We start from the raw sequence: 20,514 nt of genomic DNA, 5'->3' as shown, positions 1-20,514 counted from the left end.
AATATGGATATCTATAACTGGTGACCCCGCAATTGAACAAGAATGACTAATGAAGGAGAAGAGAGCTTTATGAATGCTGAAAGTATGCTGCATATGGGGCAGTCAAACCACCTCCATTTTGGAAACCTGACTCACGATTATGGTTTTCCCAAGTAGAAGCGCATTTCATGCGCGCTGATATTTCAACGGACGAAACCAAATACTACACAGTCGTCGCCGAAATCGATTCGGCAATACTTTCACACGCAAGTGATATAATTGCATTACTACCTGCAACTGGCAAATACGAAGCATTGAAAGAAAGATTGTTGTACGAGTTTGGCGAGTCTACTGAAAAACGACTTAAACGTCTCTTCGAGTCATGTGAGTTAAACCATAAGAAACCGACCGCGTTATTACGCGAAATGAAGGATCTGGCACACCAACGACAAAGATATTTTGAAGTCATTGTGGTTATGGCGTTTACCCACGCAGGTACAACAAATTTTGATAACACATGCAGAGGATGTCGAATCACTAGCGAAAAGAGCAGACAGCATAATGCAGGTAACAACGTCAAACGTAGTCAACACTGTCGAGGCAGCAAACAGCATCACTGAAGGTAGCACTATCGCGGACCTTAGTTGTAGATTAGACCGATTAGAGCAGAGTAATCGACGACGAGCCCAGCGCTCCGTGCCAAAGACCACTGGGCGCAATCATCACGCAGCGCAAGCAAACGGCAACGATATTTGTTGGTACTATCGCACATTTGGTGATCAGGCCACCAGGTGCCGCCAACCTTGCACTTACGTTAGAAATCGCGCGGAAAACTAATTAGCCCTCCGTTTAAGGCGGCCGACACGGAGGCTGACACAAATACCAGCCGCCTATACATAAAAGACAAAACTTCAGGCCTTAAATTTTTAATAGACGCCGGAGCTGAGGTTTCGGTGATTTATTTTCCTTTATCTTGTACTACTAATTACATTTTAATAAAGTTATATATAAATATGTATAACAATATCTATATATCTAAGTTGGCGTGGTCTTTAACCGATCCCGTCCATTTTTACTAGAAATATTTTCTACTATAGGGAAAATTTGTGTACCTAATTTTATTACGATCCGTTAATTTTTATTCGAGTTATGGCTCCGGAAACATAGAAAATTGTTTAGTCATAAAAGGGGCGGTACCAGACCCATTTTCAAAAATTTTAGTGTTTTCCAATTTAATCGATCTCGTCCATTTTTTCTGGAAATATTTCCTGCTGTAGGAAAAATGTTTGTACCCAATTTTATTACGCTCCGTTAGATTTTCTTCCAGTTATGGCTCCCGAAACACAGAAAATTGCTTAGTCATAAAAGGGGCGGTGCCACGCCCATATTTTTAAATTTGAAGTTTTTCCTATTTTTTGTTATGTGCACTTGAAATGAAATACCATTGATATAAAGCTCTTTTTGCAAAGGTATAGCTTATTTTATTCATCCACGACCATTTTAAAAATATTTTATATAAAAGTGGGCGTGGTCCTTAACCTATTTCGTTAATTTTTCTTCAAATCATTCCTTATAGTAAAGGCAACCTCTCTGCCGAATTTTGTTACGATAGGTTTAACAATTTTTGATTTATGGTTATGGTTTGTACAATTTATTTTATCACAAGCGGGCGGTGCCACGCCCAATAAAATTTTTTTTTTTTAATTTTTATCAAGAGTCTCAATATCAGTCCACACGTCAAATTTCAACATTCTAGGTATATTATTTACTAAATAATCAGGTTTTTTGTGTTTTCCAAAATATTATATATATAAAAAGTGGGCGTGGTTATCATCCGATTTTGCTCATGTTCAATACCAATCTAATCTGGGTCCAGATAAGCTCGTGTACCAAATTTGGTGAAGATATCTCAATATATAATCAAGTTTTCGTGTTAACGGACAGACGTACAGACGGACGGACATGGCTCAATGAAATTTTTTTTCGATACTGATGATTTTGATATATGGAAGTCTATATCTATCTCGATTCCTTTATACCTGTACAACCAACCCTTATCCAATCAAAGTTAATACTCTGTGTGCAAAGCACGCTTAAAAGGACATTTACGGTTCCATTAGCTAAAAAGTTACACAGAGAGGATTATAAAAGTAATAAAGCATGTGAGAAAACAATAAAAGTCCCAACGTAAGAAAATCATAAAATTTAAGAGCTGAGTTGGTTAGACCTTGTTATGCAAATGAATTAAGATATTCCGTACCAGAAGGTGCTTCATTTTAAACTCACGGGTGTGCCGGTTGATTGGTTGGTTAGTGTGGCAAACTCCATCTTCTTCAATTAGCGTTCATGACCCGTGGTACCAAACCACAGCTCGTGATTTTAGCTAAGAAAAATTCTGTTAGACTCACCAATGTTAAATAACACAGTACCAATACACTTCCACTTTATCTATCCCGCTGAGTTTAATTATTTAAGATGCTCTCATGTCCTTGACTTCTGAGAAGCTCTTAAAACAATGTTTCGCAATGCGCAATCCCAAAATAGGTCAAGAAATATTGTGTTTTAATACTTTCTCGGTGAGCAGCTTAACTAATGGGAATACTTTCCTTCTTTTCAACTTAAGAACAGCTGAGGATCGTATTTAGTTTTAGTATGTTAAGCACAGACTCCTACAAACTCTTAAGGCTGCTATCGCTTCCACTTATGAAACCAGTGTTGATAAATCCTCGTTACATGGTGGCTTCTGGGACATAATGAGCTCATTTACGCCGATTTAGCTCACCGATCATCTTGTTTTCTTGTATTCTGCAATGCCGCAACAGCTAAAAAACGCAAAGCTGCCGTAGCGTATGACAGACTTCTGAGATGTTTTTGTTGTAACAACACTCCCTTCAAGTTTGGGATATGAACCTGGTACGCCGCGGTTCTAACACCAGATGCTGGCATGACCCTCGAACCTTAGGGGCAGTGGATTTTAGTTACCTCTTACGACAGGCATGGCTACCACGGAAATATTATATGTCCCTTAACACTTCCCTGAGATCCCACCTGCTGTAGAAGAGGAAGCTTGAGGTGGTCTTCGTATTCAAACGGCGAAGCTTCGCAAATAAACACGAATGATTTGTGGCCAGTCAGAATTACGGACATTCTTCTCCAATCCTTAGGGAAATTCTTTGATGTGTACATCAGAAAAAGATCAACACATAAATAACCTCTCCAACTCAACACGAGAACTCCAAAAAGAAGTTCGTGGATATAGCCCTTCACGGTATTATCACAAAGATAGAGAAAGAGATTGCCTTCAAGGACTTCATCCTGGGCGCCTTTTTTCGTCTATACACAAACTATAATGAAATTACTGCTTAAGATACCAAGTATCCAACGAAGTCTCTCTACCCACCACCTCAAACCGTGCCGTGCTGCCGTGATCTCAACGCTATAGTACAACAACGCCGAAGTGAAGAATATAAGCGTTTTACTCGGTTCCTTTAACAACAGCTTCATCGCAAAGCTTAGTAGCTAAGTGTTTGAATTCATGACGATACTTTTACCAGGGGGGGGGGGGGGGGGGGTTCTACAATAAAGTCTCAATTTCCACCACCTCGAACAGTGCGGTCATGCTTTGCTTTTAAAAGTTAGCAAAAACTTCTTCTAGTCACCTTTAGGCTGCCATATTGTTGCACGCCATGAACTTCACCCCATCGTTAATCCTCGTCGAATTAAAGAATGGAAGGGGTTTAATCGGTTCGCCCCGGAAACATTTTGATCAGGAACCTAAGAAGCTATCTTTCTACAGTTCCCAATATCTTCCATTGGTATTACTTATCGCTCACTTCCATTCCGTGCTCTCTATTGCTCGCATATCGTCACATTTACACCCCTCTTTCTGATATTCAGATGCCGTGGGGCTGCCGATCAGCCCAACGCTGCCTTTTCATTCCGTCCGAAGCCTTTTTCTTTTCATATGGGTTGCAGTAGCGAGTGTTTCTCCTGAATATTTTTTTCAGCGAATTACCTCGACCTACTTCTACGGTAACTCACGCGCATGCCAAGTGTTCACTAAATCGGTAGGTCGGACCGAACACGATTTCCATGCTCTACACAGTTCTTAGTGCTGGCAGGTACGGTGAGAGGTCTCTGGTACTCTCTGTGTTTTTTCCGTGCTTCTCTGTTCGTACCCACCTATCGCTCTTTAATGTTCCTTGGCTTGCGACTATATTCTCCTATCTTCCTTATTATCATCACAAGATTTTGAGTAATTCATCTGATCGCACCAACAATGCAGTTTCACCACAGCAAAACCGCTTGCTGTGATAAGGCCACCGTTACTTCCCTAGGTTACCCATTACCGGAATACCGGTGCCGAATTTACCCGTTGCCTAAAATTCATTAAATAGGTATGGTCCTCATGATACTAGCTGCGGCGATGCATGCTCCATCTCTGCTGTATCACATAGTCGTTCATTATAGAGTTAGGCTGAGGAGTAACCACTTTAACCCAATTTAACTCTCATATGACTTATGTATGTATGTACATATATTCCTCGTTTATTTCAAAAATTGGGCTACAAATTTTTATATTTCTACATTGCTTTTAACTAAATTATTATTTATATGTATGTACATATGTACCGTTACTATAAAGTATGTAAACTTTTATTGCACACCGTCGCCTGTCGCGCATAATTAACCCTTAACTGGGTACCATTCCAAATTTACACAAGCACACAAAAAAATTGTAAACCCAAGAGGTGACATTAAACTATGTCGCAGGCGCCAACGCGCGCGCCGCCCACCAACAATTTAACCTCAACTATACAAACAAACAAATAAACTCAAAGGCGCCTCGGCTGTCATATTGTCACTTCATAATTTCCTCCATTACGCTGCGTAAATATTCGTCGAGATGCGAATAATCGAGTAGAGCATTGCGTACAATATCCAACAACATACTCGGCCATAAAGTTTCCAACATTTCCAATTTCTCTACTGCATTCAATGTATTCTCCAGCATGGTGGCAAAATGTAAGCGCCCACGTTCGCGCATACTTAAATCATTGATGTTGGTATTGGCATTAATGCACGCGCTGGCCGCGCTCATAGCAAATGGGATGGGTTGTTGATGTTGTGAATTAATACCATTACCATTGCTATTGTTAGTGTTCGTATTGTTGTTTTTAGTACATGTTGTAGGAGGCTTTTTCCATTGTAGCGCCTCTTTACCAACAACTAAGCGCAACGATTTGTTTTCCGGCTTCATTAGCCATTCCTTAGGTGACATTTTACTAGCCGTACATGTTTCGTCCAGCCGCAAACGTGCTAGCAATGGCTGCAACATTGTAGGTGGCATTGCCCACAATACCAACTCGGCAAGACCCTCATACATGTCATTTGCAGTTTCGATTTCTGCCTCTGTAACCGCAACACCATTGATCAGCTTAAGCCCCCAATGCGACAGACGAAATATGGCATATTCACGCCACAAATCCTTTGTGGTAATTGCATTTCCTTCTGTATCAATAGTTAGCGTACCGATACCTTGCAATTCGGCTAATGCATTTAATTGACCAATATATTCAATGTTCGTTTCACGAAATACAAAATTCTCGGCGTTGGGGAAACGCGTCTTGATGTGCGCCAAAACTGTTGCAGCAATATTATTGAAATTTATATAACTAAAATTGAGCGTATGCACATCATGCGCCTTAGCTGTATTCCATTGTTTGTCTATGTAGCGCAATGCACCTTGACCGTACACATTTAGATAACGACCACAAATCTCGATAAGATAATCGCCGCCCTGTTCGCGTTCACGCTCACGCTCCTTTTCACGTTCGCGCGCTTCGCGTTCAGCTTTACTGGGCACAGTTGTGCGTTGTTGGGAGGCGTCCAAGAGCAAGGAATTACTACTGTTACCATTGTTAGCTGCATTTATCGGTGTTGGCGCTACTATGCATGTGACAGTCGGTGGTGGCTGCTGTGCGCCCGCCCCACGCCCATTCAACGATGTGCCTATTTTATTGTGGTTATTTGCAGCGTGCCTACTACCACTGCTCGCCGCCGTATCACTACCGCTATTTGCTGTTGCGGTTGTTGTACTGCCGTTATTTATAGCGCTCTGTACTGTCTGTAACCTCATTAGACGGCGACATGTTGTGCGTGCGCTTATTGTGCTTATTGCTGATACAGTACCACTAAGGTTGTTGCTGTTTGTTTGTTGTTGTTGTGGTGGAAGCTGCAGCGTTGGACTACTGAGCGATAGGAGGCTGCTGCTGCTGCTGACTTGGTTAGTAATTTGCTTTGCAGCTGAGCTTCCGGCCAATATTGTGCTGCTTGAGTTTGCGGTAGTACAGCGAGTTGGCATTAATATGAATGAGTTATTGTATAGTGCCTGACAGTTGGTATTGTCGGCAGAATTTGTTGTCGTAACATTTGCGCTCTTAGCGTTCACACTAGACGTTTCAAACGGTGGTTGTACTGTTGTATCTGAAACAGTGGGATTTGTATCATTTGTTGTTTGCTTTGTGGTTGCGCAATTAAATTCTTCTGTAGTGGTCAGTGTACTGGTGGTTTCAGCTACGCTATTGACTTTATGCGCACCAGTACCAGCGCCACCTTCGTTGGTGGCATCTGCTTGCCTCTGATTGCTGGTTGTATTATTTTTACATCTTAATTTCTTTCTACCAACTTTGCCTACCTCGCTGGGACGTTGTTGGCTGAATGTCTTTTGATATTTGTTTATACGCGTCCCACGTTGTTGCAGTCTCAGTTCTGTGGAGTCTTCATTATCTGAACTAAAACAACTGGAAGAGGAATGCACATTCGGTCCTAAACTCGAACCTGGCGAACTGGAAAATCGTTCTTTGTTGTTATTGTTAGAGTCAATTACAGTTTGCTTTTGTGGTGACTCAGTTTCTTTGACCAACATAATCGACTTAGTTAGTGGTTTTCGCTGCGCCGATTTCGGCATTCGTTTTGCTTGTTGCAGCTCAATTTGTCGCGCTTGATTGTTTGGTTCATCTTCAGTTCGCTGTATAGCTGGTAGTTTAATATGATCCTGCAGCTCAGCCACTGTTTGCCCACGTCCGCACGCTTCTGTCAATTCGCCAATCGTCTCATTAGACTCATTAATACGTGAGAGCTCACGCTGTTTCACTGTATGCGGTGTTTGAGCTTCACTTTGTTGCAGTTGATGTTGCTTTGCTGCTGCCGTCTGTTTGCTCACCAACTGCTGTGACCTTAGCAACTCCCAATTTGTGCGTGCATTCGATATAACCTCCTCACGTTTAATGCTCTGATAGGCATCGGGTGTAAGATGAGCATAATGCGTATCTGAGATCTCTTTGTTGCGACGCCAAGACATTGCCGCAGCGCGCACTTGTTCTGTGATGGGCATTTGTGTTAGCATTTGCAGGCGTGGTAAGTAGCTGACCAAAAATGAAACACAATCGCCCGCCAACGAGACTGGATTATTATCTATAGTTATTTCAAGTAAATTGGTTGCCTTAGCTATCGAGCACATATCATCGACGCGGTGCAGCTCATTGTGACATAACCATAGACTTTCAAGTGCCGTGAGATGTTGAAAGCCATTGATGCGTTTAATTTTGTTGCGTTTTAAATTGAGTTCGCGCAGTTGCTGGAGGCCATTGAAATCGTTTGTGCATATTTGGCGTAGTAAATTTCCAGCGAGATTTAGAGAATTGAGCTCGTGCAAACAGTTGAGTTTGCCTGAGATGCTGGTGATTTTGTTGCCATGTAGATCGAGTACCCGTAGCGTTTGCTTCAGTGAGACGAGCCCGCTGAGATCGCTGATACGATTTTTGCCTAGTAAAAGAACCGTAAGCGCTGGTAGCCCATCTAAATTGCCTATACGTTCGATTTGATTGTCGTATAGATCGAGAAAGACAAGATGTTCAAAAATTTGGCCATATGAAGCGATCAGCTGACTGTTCTTTACAGCCAATTGTTGCAGTGGATCTGCATCTGTATCTTCGTCATATGCGCTACCTACGAAAGTTGTACCGGTCGAATCAAGCGTCTTCGTGCTGTTATATGTATTCGTTGTTGTGGCTGTCAACGATGAAGAGTCTGTAGAATTTGTAGTGAGAGCGCTGGCGCTCGAATCGAAGCTTTTCAGTCGTGTTGTTTCAGCACCGCCTGCTGCCGCGACGAGTCGTGCACGCGCCATTTGTGTTTTTAACATATTTTGTTGTATGCTTTGCAGATGACGTGGTATGTTGGTGAGAAAACTTTTTGAACGTTTCAGCGCAAAACGAGATGGAATCGGTTGACGAGTTAGCGGCAATAAAGGCGCATTGTAATGTAAATGTTTCATTGAGCTGGTGCTAGCTGCAGCGCCAAGACGTTGTTGCAGTAATTGCTGATATATTTGTGGGGAAGATGGAGTCGGATGCGGAAGTGTTGGCTGCAGCTGTGCGTGTGCCGTAGTTGGTGGGATAAGCGGCGCTTGGGACTGGTTGCGTAGCTGACGAGCAGGTCTTGTGCTTAAAGCTAGCGATAGGCGTACACCAGCGTTAACGTTAAGCCCGACACCAGTGATGATGCTCCCACTGCATGCTGCACTTATTTCGTTACTAACACCTGCTATTCGTTCAACTGCAATATTCTCATTTTGTTGACGAAGAGCGTTGGGCTCTTCTCTAACAACAATTTCCGATGATTGCATATCCGATGAGCAGCGGCTAACTTCCGCTGCTGCAGCAATTACTGCCAGAGGATACGCTTGCTGTTTCATTGTTGTTGACTCTAACGCAGGCGCTGGTGATGATGTTGGAAGCACTTGTTCTCCTTTTGGTATATGAAAAATATTGATTAGATTATGTTGCAGCGATAACAAGCGCAATTGTGTCTCTTGCTGAAATATTGGTATTGCGCTTAAACCGCGTCGATCATAATTAATACGATCTGGTTCTTTTTCGCGTTCTTCCGCACAACGCACTATGCGGCAAATACCATTTGGCTGCAATGTTACATTAGCTGTCGCAGTACTGTTACTACAGCCGTTACCATTGCCGCTGCCGCTGCTGGTGCCACTGGCGCATTCGCCACCACAATTGGAATCGGCAGCTGCTTCACTATCAAGGCCGCCAACACATGGTGACAGCGTACGATGATGTGCTGTTGCTGGCCGCCTATTCGAAGCAGAAGATGAGGTGGATTTCGAACGTTGTCGTTTTACTAATGCACGCACAGGACTTCGACGTATACGTGCAGCGACTGCAGCGCGCGTGCTGGCAGCATTCGCTTTGGCGAGTTGGCTATCGATTGCCGCGCCCAACAGTGGGGAATTAAGTGTTGCAGGAGCTTGTTTATTTATTTGGAGTTTATTTGTTGTGCTTGTTGTTGGTTTTAGTGTTGTGGCATTTAGTGTTGTATAAGAGCGTCCAAAGGGACGCCGTCGCAAACGCGTTGTAAGACAAGGAACAAATGGTTCGATTTTCAGCAATGGCTTTTGAGGTAAAGAGGTTTGTGTGACTTGAGGCTGCTGCTGCTTATGCTCTTGTTGCTGCTGGTGCTTAGCAGTTACAGTCGCTACAGTCGCCGCAGCAACAACCGCAGCATTTATTGCTGCAGCATTTAAAAGTTTTGCAGATGCCGCGGGTGCTGTTTGTTTTATGGCAGTTTTACAAGCATCCCCTGCATTCTCAGCGGCGACGACGGTGGCTAAAACACTTGCGCGAGTAACACCAGCGCCTACTCCTGCACTCGTAGTTGCACAAGCACCCGCGTTTGCATTCGCGCTACTGTTCTCTCCTACTCCACAAGGACTTTTGACATGCTCTTGACGCGTTAACACTCCTCGCCGACTCCGCAACTTTGATATGGACATTTAAAGAACGACGCTTAGGATTTCTTCTAAACATATTTCAGCCACTCCGCCCGCTATTTGCATGTACCGTCTTCGATTTGAACGCGCTTCACGCACAAGTTCACTGCTTAGCCAACTCTTCTTCATTATGCATCGCAATTCTTACGCATAGTTGAGATTTGTATATTAAGTTCCCAATTTATTTGCCTGTTGGCGTTTTATATTTCTTTATTTACTGTCACTCGCTCTGAACTTTGAACTTGTTTATTATTGCGCAGCTTGGCTAGCTGTTTTGCTTACGCGAATTCTATATGAACTAATAAACTTTGTGCAAAGGGGTTCCTTCCAAAACTTTCTGCTGCAATGAGAAACTCATAGAATGCTTTCTATCTTCTTATTTGTCTAAAATGAAACCTACCTTCTTTTTGCCAAAGCAATTTCATCAACTTCCTTCCTTCTACAGCCACTTCAATCCAACTTCGACAGCAGCTCAATTCACACAGTTCGTAGTTAGTCTCAATTTTTAATTTTGTCTTTACAATCTTTTTGCTTTCCAGTTGTCCAACAAAAACTTTGACGGATATTCTTACATCGAAATGTAATCCGTTGTACGAGCTCTTTACCATTTATGTCTTCCACTTGCTGGCGCGGATCCCAACGCACCTTCACATACTTTGTGACTCGTGGCACTTTTGCTATAAAGTTTGTGCGAGTTTGAATTCTTTACCGTCCCGTACGTTGTCTTGCACTTAACTATCATGACATGTTTTATTGGTTTGTTTATTGGGGTTAGATGCGGTTGCTATAGCCCGTTTAACCAAATTCGATACGAAACCAAAATATCAGTCAGCCTTCCATCGTCTTTGCTCAGCTTGCTCACATCGCTCATCGTTCTGGTAACCATTCAAGTCAATCTAACAAATCCAGCTCACCGTATTTCATTTGCATAGCCTCAGTGGCAGTTTTCATCAATATCCTTTCTAACTGGTTTTATTTGCATTCCTTCTTGGTTATTACTCAGTGTGACGTTGTTTCTGTTGATTGTTTGTTTATTTTCGGTGAGCTATTTGTCCAACTTGGCGGCCGTCTTGGTGTGGTGCTAGCGTGCTTCGCCTACCACACCGAGGGTTCTGAGTTCAACTCCCGAACAGAGTAACATCAAAAATTTAAAAACAAGTTTTTTCAATTAAAATAAAGTTTTTCTAATCGTGGCCGCCTCTCGGAAATGATTTGCAAACACTCTGAGTGTTTGTCTGCCATGAAAAGCATCTCAGTGAAAATGTATCTGCCTTGCAGATGCCTTTCGGAGTCGGTATAAAATATGAAAATCCCGTCCCGCCAATTTGTAGGGAAAATTAAAAAGGAGTACGACGCAAATTGGAAGAGAAGCTCGGCCTGATTTTCCTCGGGGGTAAATCGCGCCAAGTATCTATTTATTTTTTTTATTTGCCCAAATGTTGTAAGTTTTCGTTTAAAATATACCGCTACAAGCTAAGAATTGTCTCGGTAGGAGAGTACATGGTCGTCGCGTGCATAAATCTGACTAGAAGCGAATAAGGATAAGGATAGTCAAGGGACATGTGAGAGAAAAGAAAATGTTTGCAAACCAATAACTACTATCGTCCCAGATTAGAATATAGTGACCGGGCTGATTCGTAAGGACCTCACATAGACTGAATGTCCTTTTCGTATAAAATACTCTGTCATCTTGGCAAATACTCACTTTTACTGCTTTCTAGGGCTTATGCTACATGCTGCTTCTAGACCGGTAAATGTGCCACTGGCAACAACAGAGTGCAGCATGTTAATGAACTGTGTTACTTTTCAACGCGAGAAGCTGAAAGGTGTTAGTCCTTCACGCGAGTAGATGAAACGTGTTAGTCTTCAACGCGAACAACTGAAACGTGTTAGTCTTCGACGCGACCAAATGAAATGGGTTAGGCTTCCACGAGAGAAGCTGAAATGGGTTAGTCTTCCACACGAGCACGTGATATACATATACAAAATTACATATATGTACACTGAAACTTTTTTAAATTGAAAAAAATAAAAAAACAATTATTTTGAATGTTTAAAGAATTTTGATGGTCCCCTTAAGGAATAAAAAATAAAAAATAAGCTTCTCTTTCAATTTGCATCGTGCTCCTTTTTAATTTTTCCTACAAATTGGTGGGACGGGACCTACTTGTTTTTTATGCCGATTCCGAACGGCATCTGCGAGGCAGATGAGTTTTCACTGAGAGATTTTCATGGCAGAAATATACTAGGAGTGCTTGCCAAACACTGCCGAGGGGCGACCCCGCTTAGAAAAATTTTCTTCTAATTGAAAAACCCTATTTATAAAATTTTGATGTTGCTTTGTCCGGGGTGTGAACCCAGGGCATTCGGTGTGGTAGGCGGAGCACGCTACCATCACACCACGGTGGCCCCTTAATGAATAAATTTTGAATATTTTTGTTATCATTTTGTTAGTGTAAAATTGAATATCATACCGAAGTGTGCCTTGGCTTCATATGGAAGTGCATTTTCTTTGCACTTTCATATGCATCGAATTTATATGTGAGGGCATATGAGAGTGCTATGAACATTTTTTTTATATATATAAAGTATGAATTTGTATTTGTGCCTATTCTTCAAAAACAAAAGTGCTATAAGTGTATAGGGGTTGAGGAACTCTGCTTCTAATCTTCACAAAAAAAGAAGAAAAAAAAAATCCTACTTAGGAAGCATTTTTTACCCAAATTTTGAAATAATTCAAATGTAGGAAACATTTATTATTTTTTTTGCTAAACTTAAGCACATATTTCCACAAACAGGCGTTTAAAAACGCATTTTTTTCCTGACATATTTTATAACAAATATGGGTCATGGACATTCTGTAATATAAACTAAATATGTAAATTGAGGAGAAAGAAGACCATTTAAAGTCCACATAGCACTTGAGGCCATTAGCAAATGAGACACTTGGCACAATTTTTCCATTAAAAGCTAGATATCTGTGCGTATGTGTGTGTGAGTTTTTGCATATATAATGCAGATAATCATATGAAAATGTGCACATCAATGCACTTAGATTCATATGTATGTATGTATGTGTGTTAATGTCTATGTATGTATATCAAGTATGTGAATGTTTAATAAGACAGCTGTTGCATAGGCATTGTTCTTGATCGTGGAAAAAACAGGTTTTTTCATTGCAGTAAAAGTGAGACGAGTACTTTCGATTCTCCGGAAGAAAAAGTTGAAAATACAAAAAGCGACAGAACTATAAACTGTGGACACATTCAGTCTATTTGTCCAAACATTAATTGGCAGAGGATGACGAAAAATCGTGCGAAAATAATTCTAACAGTTATCCTGACAGCAAAATTAACTTCACAGGCTATGTCTGGTCTTTTTTGACCGGTCAGTTCAACATAACCTTACATTGCATAATGCTACAACAACAACATAAGTCCCTAAGCTGTTCTTAGAGTAGACGGGCGAAACATGCTTCTACATCTAATCTTTCTCGAAAGAGGCAAACATATTAGGTTCCCATGAATTCTGAAACAGGTTCTTACTATGCTAGTTTCCTATACCTAAATTCTCCGTGAAATCCTCAAACTCATTTATATTATATTCAATCCTGATTACAGTCATGCTATAATTACTTACTCATGCTTAAATAACATGTGAAATAGTCCCAGAGAAATCCACGCCTGCAAACCCTCGCATCCCCTCTATACAAAATACTCACATGGTTTCTACTTATAGATCCGATGGGCGAAAGGAAAAAGCTATAATCGTCCCACTCGTGACCATAATTTATTCGCAACTTACTTGGCGCTTAACCGTCTAAACGGTTATGGCCGTCCAACAAGGCGCGCCAGTCGCTCCTTCGCTCCGCCAACCGGCGCAATTGGTCACACCAAGGGAGTTTAAATCGTTTTCCACCTGGTCCTTCCAACGGAGTGGGGGCCGCCCTCTACCTCTGCTTCCATAGGCAGATTCCGATAGAAACACTTTCTTGGCCGGAGCATCATCTTTCATTCGCATAACATGGCCTAGCCAGCGCAGCCGCTGCGTTTTAATTCGCTGGACTATGTTGATGTCTGCGTATAGCTCGTACAGCTCATCATTAAATCTTCTTCGGTACTCGCCATCGCCAACGCGTAGAGGTCCATAAATCTTTCGAAGAACTTTTCTCTCGAACACTCCCAAAGCCGCTTCATCTGCTGTTGTCATGGTCCATGCTTCTGCCCCATATAGCAGGACGGGTACGATAAGTGACTTGTAGAGTATGATTTTCGTTCGCCGAGAGAGGACTTTACTTTTACCTAGTCCAAAGTAGCATTTATGGGCAAGATTGATTCTTTGCTGGATTTCAGTGCTGATGTTGTTGCTAGTGTTGATGCTGGTTCCCAAATAAACGAAGTCTTTTACTATTTCGAAATTATGGCTGCCAACAGTAGCGTGGTTGCCAAGGCGCGTATGCGCTGACTCTTTGCTAGACGACAGCAGGTACTTCGTTTAGTCCTCATTCACCATCAAACCCATATTTACCACTTCTTTTACCAGTTTGGAGTAAGCAGAACTAACATCGCGGGTGTTTAGGCCGATGATATCAATGTCATCACCATATGCCAGTAATTGCACGCTTTTATAGTATATTGTTCCAGTGCGGTTAAGTTCTGCAGCTAGTATAATTTTCTCCAGCATGAAATTAAAGAAATCGCACGATAGGGGGTCACCCTGTCTGAAACCTCGTTTAGTTTCGAACGGCTCGGAGAGGTCCTTTCCAATTCTGACTGAGCTGATGGTGTTGCTCAACGTCATTTTGCACAGCCGTATAAGTTTTGCGGGGAAACCAAATTCGAGCTGTCGAAGGCGGCTTTAAAGTCGACGAAAGGGTGATGTGTGTCGATTCTCTTTTTACGGGTTTTTTCCAAGATTTTGCGCATTGTGAAAATCAGGTCGATGGTAGATTTACCAGGTCTGAAGCCGCACTGATAAGGTCCAATCAGCCGGTTCACGGTGGGCTTCAATCTTTCGCACAATACACTTGAAAGGACCTTATATGCGATATTAAGAAGGCTGATTCCACGATAGTTGGTGCATTTTGCAGTATCCCCCTTCTTGTGTACTGGGCAAAGAACATTTAGATTCCAACCGTCGGGCATGCACTCGTCCGCCCATATTTTGCTAAGAAGCTAGTGCATGCGCCTTACCAACTCCTCGCCGCCGTACTTGAATAGCTCCGCAGGCAATCCATCAGCGCCCACGGCCTTGTTGTTTTTCAATCTGATTATTGCTATTCTAACTTCGTCATAATCGGGCGGGGGGACATATATTCCATCATCATCGATTGCGGGATCGGGTTCTTCATCTCTGCGCGGTGAACTGCTGCCTCTATTTAGGAGAGCAGAGAAGTATTCCCTCCATAATCTAAGCACTCCCTGGACATCAATTACAAGGTCGCCGTTTTCATTCCTACAGGAGTTTGCCCCGGTCTTAAAACATTCCGTCTGTCGCCGTATTTTTTGGTACAATTTTCGGGCGTTATTCCTGGTGGCTAGCAGCTCAAGCTCCTCGCACTCACGCCTTTCTGCTTCTGTTTTTTTCTTCCTGAAAAGGCGTCTCGCTTCCCTTTTCAACTCACGATAGCGTTCACACACTCCTCTTGTCGCGCTCGCTTTTAACGTAGCCCTGTAGGCAGCGTCTTTTCTTTCGGTTGTAACGCGGCATTCTTCATCGTACCAGTTGTTTTTTCGTGGCCGCCGGTAACCAATTTTTTCCTCGGCGGCAGTACTAAGTGCTTTGGAGATATGCTGCAAATGCTCCTGTATTCCTTCAGGATGAGTTGTGCTCTCAGAGAGCAGGTGTGAGAGTCGAGTTGCGAAATCATTGGCAGTCTGTTGTGATTGAAGCTTTTTGACGTCTAGATTTCTTTATGTTTTTTGTTCCTTGGTTTTAGCCGCGTTAAGGCGGGTGCGTATTTTGGCTGCAACGAGATAATGGTCCGAGTCGATGTTAGGTCCTCGGGTCGTGCGCACATCTAAAACACTGGAGGCATGCCGTCCGTCTATCACAACGTGATCGATCTGATTGCGAGTATTTCGATCAGGAGACAGCCATGTAGCTTGATGTATCTTTTTATGCATGAACCTCGTGCTGGATATGACCATGTTTCGAGCACCGGCAAAGTCAATCAGCCTCAGTCCGTTAGGAGAAGTTTCATTGTGTAGGCTGAAATTTCCCACTGTAGGGCCAAAAACACCTTCTTTGCCCACCCTGGAGTTAAAGTCGCCAAGCACGACTTTTATATCATGACGGGGGCAGGGCTCGTATGTGCGTTCAAATTGTTCATAAAAAGTGTCTTTCACCTCATCGTCTTTCTCCTCTATCGGCGCATGGGCGCAGATGAATGATATATTTAAAAATTTAGCTTTTATTCGGATATCGGCGAGACGCTCGTCCACAGGCGTAAACGCCAGTACTTGGCGACAAAGTCTCTCTCCCACCATGAATCCGACGCTGAAACTGCGCTTATTCGTATGGCCACTCCAATAGATGTCACAATTTTTGATCTTCTTTCTTCCTTGCTTCGTCCAACGCATTTATTGGGTGGCTGTGATGTCAGATTTTGCTTTGACGAGGACATCAAAGAGCCGGGCATCTGCATCAATCCCATTCAGGGAGCGGACGTTCCAGGTGCACGCCCTCAATTCATTGTCCTTCAAACGTTTGCCATGGCCGTCATCAATAGAGAGTGTATTTATCCGAGGCTTGTTGTTATATTTCATTGGAGTATGGTTTCACGTGGCGGGTCCCAAGCCCAGCGCACAACCCGTTCAGCGAGGGTGTAAATATTACTTCCACGTTTATATAGTGAGCCGCTTGCTCCAAGACAGACGCCCGCTTCCAGCCGCACCTAGAGGTGTACAGACGCTGCCGATGAGATCTCCCCCGGCTAGCCCTTAAAACGATTATGTCAGAGTGGCCTAGCCAGGTTGTCGCCTTCTCACATTAGCTACCCAGAGGATACTTGGCCGCAAGCGACCGGCAGTAGTGAGCTACTTGAATCGAATGCAAAAGAATCGCTCTGACCATTCCCAGGTGAATGGCGGTCAGAAGCATTCCCCACTTTCGTGGACTTCTACACACGGCTCCACCCTCCTTTATTCGCAACTAATATTGCCAAATTGGGTGGAGTCGGATTTTTGCTAGCAGCTGCATCCCCATATAAATCGACGGTTCTAAACTAAAACTTTAATTTTGAACGAATTACAGATTCAAAGTACCGAGAACTTAAACACCCTTTCAGAGTATCTGATCATAGTAGTAACTCACAATATCAATACGAAAATCTTTATTTTTAGCGACATCCATGGGGAGATCAAATCCCTTGGCTCTTACTCGCTCAATTCTGAACTAACACTAAACTGTCACCGACCTCTATTGCAGATGAACATGCAAGGCAGTGCAGGACCAAGCAGATCCTTCCTTATAAAGAACTCTTGTCAACAGGGACGAAAAATAATAATAATTTTTTTTTCGGAGTCGAATAAGTCCTGGTCAAAAAATTCTCCTAGGTGAAAATGTTTGAGTTCTCAGGTATCCCTATAGGAATATCATGTCGAATCATGCATCCTTTTTATTTTTCGAACTTTTTCCATAAAAGTCCACATATAAAAGTAAAATCTGTATTTTTATTTTTTGAGTCCGATAGAACTAGTTAAACTCGGACTTTTAAAAATAAAAGTCCGAAAATAAAAGTTAAATCCGTGCTTTTTTTTTTAAGGCCAAAATAAAAGTCCGCCTTGATAACAAAGAAACGACTTGTCCGAATTAAAATATTTTTTTTTATTTTTAAAAGTCCGAGTTTAACTAGTTCTATCGGACTCAGGTAATAAAAATCCGAAAATAATTTTTATCTTGATCAAAATATATTAAAAGTCCAAAATTAATAGTTTTGCAAGGAATTATATTATAAAAGGAATAACAGTTTCCGCCCCTGCTTGTCAATGCAAACTAAAAATGTACATCTACCATCAAGCCAACGTTCGATGGCTACAAACCTCAGGGTGTCGGACATCTAAGCAAACCTGTCAAAAATGAGATCTTAAGAGATGCCGTAACGTTTACACCCTACGTATGGATACAACGGAAAGGAAGCGATGCATCACCTCATGTGCAACTGCCCGCCGTTAAGTGGTGCGAGACAGCCCTGCGTGGGAGTTCCCTTTATGGATAATCTACGCCAGGTCGTGGAGTACGACATCAAGTTCTTGGTAGCCTTTATCAGGTTTTCGAAATGGTTCAAAGAAGAGAAGTCTTCAGCTATTCTGTACAATATAGTCCATTGCTTCGAAAAGGCGCACACTTCAAGAGAAAAGTGAAGTTCTCAATAATACCTTCAACAGACACCCCTGAGCCTGACAAGAGGTCTGATTGTAGGTCCATAAGATTTCTTGAAGGGAAAGACCCAAATGTCGTTTCCGCACTGCCCAGTTGTTGAAGCTTTCTTCCCAATGTTATTATTGAATACCTTGGAGTAATAACAGCCTAGTATTTAGGACTACTCCAAGATATTCAACTTTCCATGATAGATGATTTATTACCTTCATAAAACTAGGTAGTAACAGCCGTGGTAAGCACGGAAACCTATGTGGATAAATTCAAACTTTAAAAGTAGGCTTTTTATTTTCTTTATTATTCTTATAGACTTTTCCTCAAAAATACCTTGTATACATGTCATAACCCTTTTGAACACAAAAAGACCACACAAAATTCCTAACTTAGGGTATCATTAGCAAAATACAGAGAGAATTTACTTTCGTAACGAAAACTTTACGTATTACAATCCATTAGTTTTTAGAAGTTATTTTATCATTTGTTGTTTTTATGTAGGTACACACAGTAACTTAAAGACAAAATGTAACACTAAGTTGAGAAAGGATCTGTAGGTAAATCAATCGTATCGCGTGCCTACCAGTGCCTTCCAGGCGGAATTCTATGACATAGATGGAGCAGACAGACTGCTCCGGGACAGTACGGTCCCATATACCAATGTACCAATCGTTTTTGACATCCAGGTCGCCTTAAAGATGAAGTGGCCAGGATGGGTCCTGAAATGGACATATGAGAGGCGGACAGCTCCGTACGACCCCCGCTAGGTTATCTCCTGAGGAAAATCGAGGAATATGAGATTGGGGCAACGGACTTATTGTAGACCAACCGGAAAGACTGCCGGGTCTCCAGGTCTTTGAGGCCATGTTTGGATAGAGAAGATAAGCAAATCTGCAATATGAGTACTTATGGGTGTCATCACAGGTCAATACCCTACTTCAGCGATGCTTCGACGGTGGTACATACCAACAAGGGGAAGAGGAGTTGATTAATCACTTTCTCTGCCGGTGTTCTGCACTGCAGAAAACACACTTCAGATTTCTGGGCGAACGGTTTTTCGACAGTTTGGCACACACAGCCGTATGAAGCCAAAAACACAAGCAGGTCCTCAGTGATCTCCACAAACAGGCGTCGGACTTCTATGCCAGGAATTTCCCGTTGAATCCTGTACTCAAAGCACAATACCCAAAATTTGCAGAAGAGGAACGCACTTCCTACACGATGGGTTTTAAAAAATTTTAACTTTTCTGCCGACCATCCAGGAATTTTTTCTGTGGGCTTATTCTAGGAGGTGTCTAGTGTCAAAAAAAGCCAACCGTGAAATCGTATATTCGGCGCTTTTTTCTTGGAGTCATTTGAACCTTTTAATTTTTTAAATTTTGCAATTAAAGCTTTCATACGCGTTATTGATAGGAAAATCTATTTTAACGCAATAATAATCATGTTTCTTTGCAAAAAATAATGTAAACATTTATTTTATGTAACGTTACATACAACGCAAACAGTTATTTTAAACAAAATTATGCATATTTTTGTTTGAAACCACAAAAGTTCGTTAATCAGCTTCTCCAAATTTATTTGAATCACAAATGGCAACTGTTGTATTCGAAAACTGCTCTCAATAAACGACTAGAGGATTCTGGATGAGATATTTTAACACTGTACTTAACCCACGTCTTTTTAAAATCTGTGCATGATTCAAAAACTTGCTCTCTCCAAAATCGAGTCCTTTTCCATGTTTTGAACAAAAGTAAGGCACGTGTTCAATTACAGCATGAACTTTAGGTGTAATACTAATTTCCAAGTCCTCATAACTTGTTTTAAATTTATTAATATGCACTTTGAATTACGGGTCTAGATTATGCGAAAAGCAAGAGTTAACTACCAGACCAAAATCTTGAAAACACTGAACATATGTATTTCGTACATTTACCGCCATGTTTTTCTGAAATTCTTCTCAAAATATCTACATTTTTAAGCAATTTTTTGCAGGAGTTGCCGTTAAAAGAAGACTGTCCGAAGAAAACTTTGTGTAAACAAACCACTCTTGGCGTTATAAATAAACTTTATGAAAGCACGTTAAAAGAATTTAAAATAGAAAGCAATGAATGGGGCAAAGAATGCCATGTAGATCGTGAAGTTTACTTCGGACAGTCTTCTTTTAACGGCAACTCCTGCAAAAAATTGCTTAAAAATGTAGATATTTTGAGAAGAATTTCAGAAAAACATGGCGGTAAATGTACGAAATACATATGTTCAGTGTTTTTAAGATTTTGGTCTGGTAGTTAACTCTTGCTTTTCGCATAATCTAG

The 20,514-nt window shown here is 41.8% G+C and overlaps 1 protein-coding gene across 1 annotated transcript; it reads right to left on the bottom strand.

Annotated features, from left to right (window-relative positions):
- Positions 1–4,531: 4,531 nt before the first annotated feature.
- LOC137254327 (serine-rich adhesin for platelets) lies at positions 4,532–9,832 on the bottom strand. The gene has a single exon (XM_067791986.1). It carries the CDS (start codon positions 9,830–9,832, stop codon positions 4,841–4,843), a length of 4,992 nt encoding a protein of 1,663 aa, XP_067648087.1. The 3' UTR covers positions 4,532–4,840.
- Between the last annotated feature and the right edge of the window lie 10,682 nt (positions 9,833–20,514).

The sequence above is a fragment of the Eurosta solidaginis genome, chromosome 5 (genome assembly GCF_040869045.1).
Source record: "Eurosta solidaginis isolate ZX-2024a chromosome 5, ASM4086904v1, whole genome shotgun sequence".
Classification (NCBI taxonomy): Eukaryota; Metazoa; Arthropoda; class Insecta; order Diptera; family Tephritidae; genus Eurosta; species Eurosta solidaginis.
The sequence above is the reverse complement of the archived record's forward strand: the minus strand, read 5'-3'. Positions and strand labels throughout refer to the sequence as shown.